The 9,672-nt window shown below is 38.1% G+C and overlaps 1 protein-coding gene across 1 annotated transcript; it reads right to left on the reverse strand.

The window, feature by feature from the left end:
- Positions 1-611: 611 nt before the first annotated feature.
- On the reverse strand, positions 612-1,574 carry LOC121933695 (olfactory receptor 5B21-like). The gene has a single exon (XM_042473680.1). It carries the CDS (start codon positions 1,572-1,574, stop codon positions 612-614), a length of 963 nt encoding a protein of 320 aa, XP_042329614.1.
- Between the last annotated feature and the right edge of the window lie 8,098 nt (positions 1,575-9,672).

Here is a 9,672-nt window from a genome sequence, read left to right on the forward strand (position 1 = left end):
TCTAATATTTAATCTGATAGACTATATAACTAGAAGCAGAAAATTGAGATACTATCTGCAAAAAGAACAGGGAGCAGATGGTGTTGATATTTTATTCACTTTGTTCATCTAGAAACTGATTTCTTCAACTATTTCTTCATTTCCCCTCCTTACCAAATTTAATTAATTCTTGTCAATTATTATTTTTATTAGTTTTCAGAGTCACGTAGGTGTATTTCTGGTGGGTGACTGATATAAGAAGAAAATGCAAACAGATGTAACAATTATATTTATTTTGCTTTTGGAGAAACTAGCACACTTCAAAGAATGCACAACCCTATGCAAGTCCAACAAAATACCCGATCAAAGTAGTCCCTTAGATAACTAGTTGGAGATAGGCCCATTGAGTACAATTAGAGGTAGCTTCTGGAAAATGGGTATAGGATTGTATCATCATTTCTCTGTTAATAGCCATTCTATTTTTATAACTTATCATTAGGAATTGTTTTTAAAGTAATTATTCAAGATCTAGAAATCTCTGTATGTACAATGTCCAGTAGATTACAGATGAACAGTATCCAGCACTCTATGTTCAATTACCTTCATCCTGGTTGTCTTCCTTCTATCTACCTTTACCCAAAAGAGTTAGCCTGCACATTCTGAAATATTCTGAACTTGATTAGCCACTTTTTCAAGGCTCTCTTCACCTCCTTGTTTCTGAGACTATATATGAGAGGATTAGCTAGGGGTGGGAGGATTGTATACAAAAGAGAAAAAATCTTGTTCATAGAAGAGGAGGGTGGTAAAAGATACACAATTATTACAGACCCATAATAAATTGAAACCACACTGAGATGAGAAGAACATGTGGAGAAAGCCTTCTGTTGTCCAATCAAGGAAGGGATTCTTAGGATAGTCCTTAAGATATATACATAGGATGCTAGAGTTACTAGAAATGGAGGCATTGTGTAAATAAATAGCAAGATTAAGTTAACATGTTCTACCACATCTGTGTTACTACAGGAAAGTTTTTTAAGTGGAACAGTATCACAGAAATAATGATCAATTTCATTGGGTCCACAGTATGTTAACTGCAGCATTACAACCATTATGATGGAAATACCTATGAAGCCATTTGTCCAAGAAATAGCTGCTAACTGGATACACTTTCTAGTGTTCATAATTGTTGTATAGTGTAGTGGCTTACATACGGCTAAATATCTGTCATAGGACATCACAGACAGCAAGTAGCATTCTGCCCCCAAACAATAACCAAACAAATATAATTGCAAGAAACAACTGCTGAATGTGATGGCCTTTCCATTTGACAAGAGTGTGCTCAACAAGAGAGGGTTCAAAGCTGAACTGTAGCAGACCTCCAAACAAGCAAGGTTACCAAGAAAGAAGTACATTGGTGTGTGAAGATGCTGATCAACCACCACAAGTACAAGAATGAGAAGATTCCCCACTATTGTTGCAATATAAATAACAAGAAATCCAAGAAAAAGCAGAATCTGTAGATTCTTTAGATCCCGGAATCCCAAGAGAATGAACTGAGTGACGTACGTCTGATTTTCTCGTTCTTGCCCTTCCATTCATTTGCTTTCCTCTTTTTCATGACTTCATTACTAAGGAGGATCAGAAGCATTTAAAAAATAAGAAGAAAGAAACAGCACCTTAAAATGTTTGGTTAGGTATTATAATTTAGAAAATTTGAATAATTGTTAGAAAAATGAATACAATGAAGAACTAAATACATTTGTTTTTTGTTCCATGCCCCCATGTGCCACTTTGGAGTGGTGGAATCTCTACATTTTCATGTCACAACCATTGCAAATCTATAATTTCTGCTGTTAATTGTTCAAAATAAAAAGGCCAAGCCTTTAACAGTATTTTGATGTGTACAAATTAGCAGGTGATTGTTTTTTGCTTTGTTTTTTTGGACTCAAAATCAACATTATCTCATGTCAATATCATCACATGAAGCTGATAATAAATATATCATTCTTACTGATTATTAAATCATAGGCAACTTCAAAATTACAGTTCAATTATTAGTATATAGAGAGATCTTGTAGCACCTTTGAGACTAACTGAAAGAAAGAAGTTGGCAGCATGAACATTACGAAAGCTGCCAACCTCTTTCTTTCAGTTAGTCTCAAAGGTGCTACAAGATCTGTCTACATACGGATTTCACAGACTAACACTGCTATATTTCTGAGTTCAATTATTAATTATCCTAACTTGTGTGATTTTCTTTTGTGCAGATAAAAATTATGGCTGTTTATTTTGTTCTTGGCGAAAAGAAGTTATTCAGTCTCAGAATTATGGAAGTTTTATGCATGATTCTTCCTTCAATTAATTGATGTGAATAGATGAGTTCTCCTGCATAAGTAAGTTGATTGACCATCCAGAAATGATAGCTTTCTTGCTACTTTCCCTTTATATGTTAGCAAAAGCATTGGCTTTGACAACATGAAGTAAGTATTTTAGACCAGAAGATTTACCTGTGAGTTGTTCACATTCCACAAAATGTTCAGTTTTTAGGTTCTTCAATGGTGGCATCTGTCACTGGTTATTTGGCAATCACTGAAGATTTGCTCCATATAGGTACTGGAGTAAGAGATCCTTCCCATTTTGAAGCCATTTTTATCATGATAGAAAAGATCCACACATAGAACTATCACTGCATAAGGACAAAGATTACTAGGAATGTAGCAAACACCAACAAATATTCTATTACCCCAAAAAATGATTGTAACGGGTTGGGAACACTCTGTAGGAAGAATGCTCCATTTCTATTACAGTTGGCCCTTCTTATACACGGATTTTTTTATACACGGATTCAAGCATACACTGTTTGAAAATGTTCAAAAAAAGTATAAATTTCAAATATCAAACCTTGATTTTCCATTTTTTATAAGGGACACCATTTTGTTGTGTCATTATATTTAATGGGACTTGAGCATACACAGATTTTGTTATACACGGGGGAATCTTAGAACCAAACCCCAGCGTATAACAAGGTTCCACTGTATTATTATTATTATTATTATTATTATTATTATTATTATGAGATAATAATATGAGAGCAAACAAACTCTTGAAGTAGGGATGATTTTATTCCATCTTCATTTCTAGAAGCACATATTGAATTTGAACTTGTTGCAGCAGCATGTGAGCAGAAATGAAACTATCCTAAGGTGTTTGGACATCTTGGGATTTATTTATTTATTTATTTATTTGGTGTAGGTTCTATAAAAATGCATATTAGGAAAAGCTGTGCACAAAATTTGTATATCAATTTTAAAATGTACAAAACAAATTATGTAAAATGAATGTATTTGCAAATTTAGAGATAATGATAAAATCATGCACAAACTTGCACAAATACAAGAAAATCAGTTTCTTAAAAGTCAAAAACTAGAGTAGAAATAAGATTTAATCAAGGGAAAATTTGGAAAAAAAATCTAGAGAAACTCAAATGTAATTATTCAACCAACCATGAACAGAGGTTTCAGTTTAAACAAACCTAAAGACATGTTCTACCTTCATGACATGAGAAGCTGATCCACAGTAACTCTGAGTGAATTTCACAGGTCCAGAATACGAATTCTAAAACATTTCTTCATCCCTTTCATGGGTTCCATGTAAACCTTCAGGTCTCCGTAGTCTTTAGCTTACTGCAGAATGCATAAATGATCTAACAGAACTTCTCACATGGTTCATTATTTATCATGGGGAAAAAACAAAACAAAACAAAAACAAGGAGCATATCCCCAGACAGTACTAGAAGGTTTAGTCATATAACTTCTAATGTTCAATGCATAATGAAATGTCTCAAGAGATAACCTGTAGCAATGACTGGAATATCAATAGAAACATTTCCCCCAAGTTTTAAACAGTTATTGGCTGATGGAGAGGGAAATATTTTGTTCACTCCCAAAGAAGATTATTTAGCCCAGTGAAAACCAAAAATATGATGAAATTGTCACCCTGCTTCCAGGACTCATAGGGAGGCATTTGGGTAATAAATCAATAATAATAATTGGGGTAGGGCAGAATGTGGCAGGGGTCTAGCTTGGGTTGCAGTATTCCAATGTCCTCCAGAAGCCATTGTGGTCCCTGAATGACTGACATTTTCCCATCTTTTGGTGCATAGCAGGGAAGGGAAACCGTGGAGGGGCAGGGACCATCTCCCTGCCCTTTTCCCAGTGGTCTACAATGTTACATTTCAGCATGGCAACAATAACATTCATTCTTGCTTGCTTCAATTAAAAATGTAAGCATTAGCCATTGCAAACACTGCAGTTTCTGGTGGCTTGTTCAGTATAGACAGAATAGCTCATTGACTTGAGGGAGTGAAACATTTGTGTCAAACATCTTCCTCCAAACTTCAACCTCCCTGGCACTTTTTGATTATTACAGAGTCTAGGATAAGAGACATGGTTTCAGCCTGGTATTCAATTTGAAGTTTGGGAGAGGTCTTGGGGGCCACAAGTGGGATAAAGTAGGGGATTTTAGGGGCTTATTTTTTCTGCATGTCTTTTCTGGAGTAAGCCTTAGTGCAACAGCTTTCTGGACTGGAAACCAGAACTGAGTTCCATACAACAGCTTCCCAGGCTGCAAAACAGAGCACAGTTCCATGCAACAGTAAATATCTTATTATTTTTTCATCAATCACTGATCCAATATAATAGCAATGATACTTGAAAGCCTGATCAGCAAACCTAAAAGGAAGTTCTTCCCTAATTGAAATTCTTCATCCATGATGTCAATTTAAAAGCAGTGTTTGAGAAACCATCCCTCCCCACTGTTTATCTGAGTTTTTGGGATATATTATTTACTGCATGGATATAAAGGGTCAGCTTTACAGATTCAGTCTACCTGCCTTTTACACCCTGGGGCAGCTACATTTTGGCATCAAAGAATACATCACTTTACAACAGTGTTTTATTTTAAGTTGCATTTCACCTTAAGAATGTACTTTTTGAAATATTGCTCTGAGAGGTCAAAAGAGCAGGGCAGTTTGTTGTGACTTCCTTTGGATCAATATGCCATGTTGCCATCCTAATAAATGTACAACATCAAAACTGCTTTGCAGAGCATCAAAATTTGTACACAGACTTAATCTGGAAGGTGGAGGAAGAGAGAGAGATTGAAAAAGACAGAATGACTCAAGAAGAAAAGGATCTTCTGTTTAATTTTTTCTCCTTAAACAGACAAGGTATTGATCTTCATTCAATAACAATGAACAATATCATTGAAAAGATAAACGCTTCTTCCTTTCTTTCAGTGTCTGTCTTGTCATTTCCTTCTTTCTTAGTCACATCACATCATTCCTCATATCATTTCATATCTAGCAATAGACTCTTCTAAGAAGGGAAAGTTGAAGTGAATAGGTTTGAATTAGTAACAGAGCTGTTACACCACACAGTAAACACAAGGGGGTGGCAGAGGGCAAGACATAGCAAATGTTGAATCTGTGACATAGATAGTGAAAGCTGTCATTAACTCTTGCTTGCTCCTTTATGATGCACACTAGGCTTCAGGCATTCAGGAGTGTGTTCTCCTGTTTATTAATTTATTGTTTCCTTAATTCTTTATTATTAATTAGTTTATTAGCTAATTATATATGCGTACAAAGTTATTGCTGAAATATGCCTAAATTTTACCGAGAATTTGTGAACATCTTTCGGAAAGTTGTTTCCAGGTACAACACTCAAAGAGAAGCCAAACTTAGTTGAGAGCAAGAAAATTCACCATGGGCCAGGAATTTAATTCATTCACTTATGCATTCATTGTTTGCTGACTATTGAGAAATAAAGAGGCCAGACACAGAGAGCTGTGTTGTAAAATGGGCCACTTTATTTCAGGTTTAAATTGCCACTAAAAGGAGACACTAGAATGTACATGTCCCTCAATCTCTAAAGGAAGGTCATCTCATCATCAGGGTGCCACAGTTTAGAAACCCCTCTCTCATGTCCTCACACATTGTATTATTCCCACAGGTTAGACATGGAAGAGTGCATCTCCAGCAAATTAAAATTCTTTGGCATGTATATAAAGGGAGAGGTACTGCTTCAAATATTTTGGCCCCAATCAATTTATGGCTTTATGTGTGATTACTGGCACCCTGACTCTTTGGAAGATATTGGAAGTTCAGCTCTCTACCACCCAGAAAAGGTTGCCAATAAAGGCAAGTAAGGCTGTTTCAGTACAACCTTGAACTGAAACCAAACTGAATTGGTTCCAGATAATCCTGGAACCAAACCCCAGTGGATACCAAGAGTCCACTGTATATGTTTCCTGTAAGTGATCCTACAAAAACTTATCAGATCACCCCCCATGGGTTCTGCAATAAATGTTACCTCAAGTTCTGAGTGAATGCAATTGACTTTCACTACAAAGTACTGAAAAAATTGTTTTAGTCAGTGATTGAGGGCTCCACTGTTTGTTTCTCCAACACGATGAATAATTCTTCTAGGATAATTCTTCTGCCAGTTCCTTCAGTAAGGCATTCTGTCTCCACGTTTACACCATATCAGTTACAGTATTAATCTTTCACATGAATCTTAAGCATTTCTGCTTGTAGCCACTGCTTCTCACTCAGGCACCTTGGAGTTGAGTTGACAACAGGACAACCCACACTTCTCAAATAATGTTTGTGTATGACACCAATATGATTCCAGCATATTAGTAACACATTCACATGAGATTGTGGGCATTATATAAAATCTCCCAAACAAGTTCAACATTTCACTTTCAGATTCAGACACGTTTCAGCAAACATAACAATGTTTGCCATGTTGTAGTACAGTAGGCTCTCCCTATTGGTGTAGTTTTGTCCCCCCCTCAGGTGGATATGAAATATAAGTCTATGGATGGTGGCATACATGTGTCTGTGGAGATTGCCCTCTTTCCATCATTAAATCGGGTTTAAATTGTCCAAAATGTGTGATCAGGGTTTACACCCCTGTGCACTTGTCCTGTCAGTAAAGCATAATGCAGTCATCATTTGGTATTAATGGAACCTCCATTATTACTGAATAATGGCTCCATTACGCTTTACTGATGGGACAAGCATGCAGGGATGGCCTCATTATGCTTTAAACACGGGAGAAGGACAGGAGAAACATGCAGGGATGTGACCCCTGATCAGGTGATTTGGGCGATTTAATGATGGGAGGAGGACTCTAAGCCTCCCATGTGATAATCTCTTGTGTCAGCACATGGGGTGCAGATGGCTATTGACAATTCAAACCAAGGCAGCAGGCTCACTGTAAAAGTAATAGCCCTGGATGAATTGTGACGACAAAGACTTCCATCCATAGTTTTTTGTGGGGTTTTTGGGCTATGTGGTCATGTTCTAGAAGAGTTAGTTCCTAAGGTTTCACCAGCATCTGTGCCTGGCATCTTCAGAGAATTCACTGAAGAGGCCAACCACAGATGCTGGTGAAATGTCAGGAACTAAAGCTCGATATAAATGGGTGCTCCCAAGCCCCAGTTCATGTAGATGGCGCCATTGTTATGCAGCACTGTCCACACAGCATGTGTATCAATGATGTCACACATGTGTCACATCCAAACAGCACACATGACATCACCACAAAGCCCCAGGGTGCAAATGCACCTTGGCGGCATCGTGGCAAAGAACTCCATTTCGGAGCTCCTTTGGGGGTGGATCGTTGCTGCAGCTGTGGTAACAATCTGGAGAACAATCTTCTCATCTTTATCGGGCCAAACTCTTCTAGAACATGGCCACATAGCCTGACAAACCCACAAAAAACTGGATGAGTTGTTTGTGTTTTTTGATCAACCATCCTGTCCTGTTAAGTCTTTGTGCTTGCTGGGTCTGTGTGCTTAATTTCATAAGAGAGAAAAAACAACAATGCCTAAAGTTTGCATAGACAAAGTTTTGCACACACTATACTTTGTTGACAGATCCAGCAGGGTGTAGTGGTTTCTGTGTTGGACTAGGGCTCTGGAGACTGGGATTGATTCCCAGCTTGGCCATGGAATCTATTGGGTGACCTTGGGCAAGTCACACTCTATTAGCCTCAGGGGAAGGCAGTGGCAAACCTCCTCTGAATAAATCTTACCAAGAAGACCCCATGATAAGTTTGCTTTAGAGTCACCATAAGTTGGAAACGAATTGAAGACACAACAACAACAGTAACAACAACAACAACAACAACATACTTTGTTGAAATGGCAAGAGAAAAAGAGAGGGAAAGAAAGATTGTCACCTTTTTGATCTGCATCTATAATAGAAAGGAATGACCTAAAACCCATTTTAGCCTTTTCTAGAGTAGACACATTGAATCAAATGTATTTACTTATGTGTTGACTCACCATTCAACATCAGTTCTATAAATGTTTCTTCTACAGAAACATTTTTGTCTAAAAACAGTGATTTTACTAAAAACATTGTATGTTGTACAAAACATATTTTCCACAATTTTTTTTTCATTCTCACATTTGAGGATAAAAAGTGAAGGTTCAAAAGCCTAATTCAGAAATGTCCTAAGAAACAGCAGCATAGAAAAGGTGGGGTTCTGTCAAAAAACTTTTTAACAATAATTTCATAAGTAAAAAAAAATATTAATGAACACATGCATGAAATGATTACATACATGTCTGTGAGTGAGTGTGGGTGGATGTTTGCATACACATACTTGTGAGCACATGCATGTGCATGCACACACATGCACACACACAAAATGGACATATTGCTGAAACGAGTTGAGTAACAGGAGGTTGCCATTTTAGCCATCACTAATATGATTTTAAAGAAAGGAAAAGAATCAAGAAGGTGCAGACTTCTCCACCTCAAATGTCTACATTAATAATGTACAGAAGCCAGGAGCAAAGCTGGGAGGAGACAAACTTTGTTGAGGAATATAACACTGAATTGTTCAAATAAGGTGCTAATGCAGCTCAAGCTGCATTTGGACTATACTGTTTTGTCTCCCAAAACACACTGAAGCTTAAACCATCCTTTTTTGACAGAGAAGGAAGTATCTGGAAGCCCATTTTTAGATCATTCCTGGCTACCATAACCATCACCCATCACCCATCACCCATCACCATTTCATTTATTTTTTTACTTTAAGAGGTGGGGAGGGGGGGAGTGATTCATTTATGTTTCACATACATCTTGTACACATAGCCTGGAGGTAATTTTAGCCCATATTTTAAATAATTTTGTGTATGAAAGAAAGTTTGTGTACTTTGAACCATCAGAAAGCAAAAGTGTCAAGCAAAAGTGTCAACTCCAGGTATAGGGGCTAGGGCAGCCTCATCGGCAGCCCAGAGGCCCCAATCTGGCACTTTTCAGGACCAGGGAGAAGCGGCAAAATGATGTCCTTTGGGCTTCATGCCCCAGGACACCCCGGGGCCTCAGCCAGGGGAGAAAGGGGCTGCTCAGCCCCTTCCCCCCTGGCGTCGTTCCTGCAGCTGTTTGGTGGCTGCGGAACAAGGCGCACCCTCAGAAGGAGCTCCGAGCAGAGGCCACCATAAGCGTGTGTGACGTAATCATGGCGGCCCCTGTGTGGATGGGAGGCCGCCATGATTATGCCCCAATCACATGCTAGGGTTAGGCCGCATGTGGGCGGAGTGCTCCAAGGCAACCTTAGCATGTGACGAGGATGTCACGTAAGGCCTGTCTGTACCAGGCCAATCTCAACCAAC

This window comes from Sceloporus undulatus, chromosome 6 (genome assembly GCF_019175285.1).
Source record: "Sceloporus undulatus isolate JIND9_A2432 ecotype Alabama chromosome 6, SceUnd_v1.1, whole genome shotgun sequence".
In the NCBI taxonomy this organism is placed as follows: domain Eukaryota; kingdom Metazoa; phylum Chordata; class Lepidosauria; order Squamata; family Phrynosomatidae; genus Sceloporus; species Sceloporus undulatus.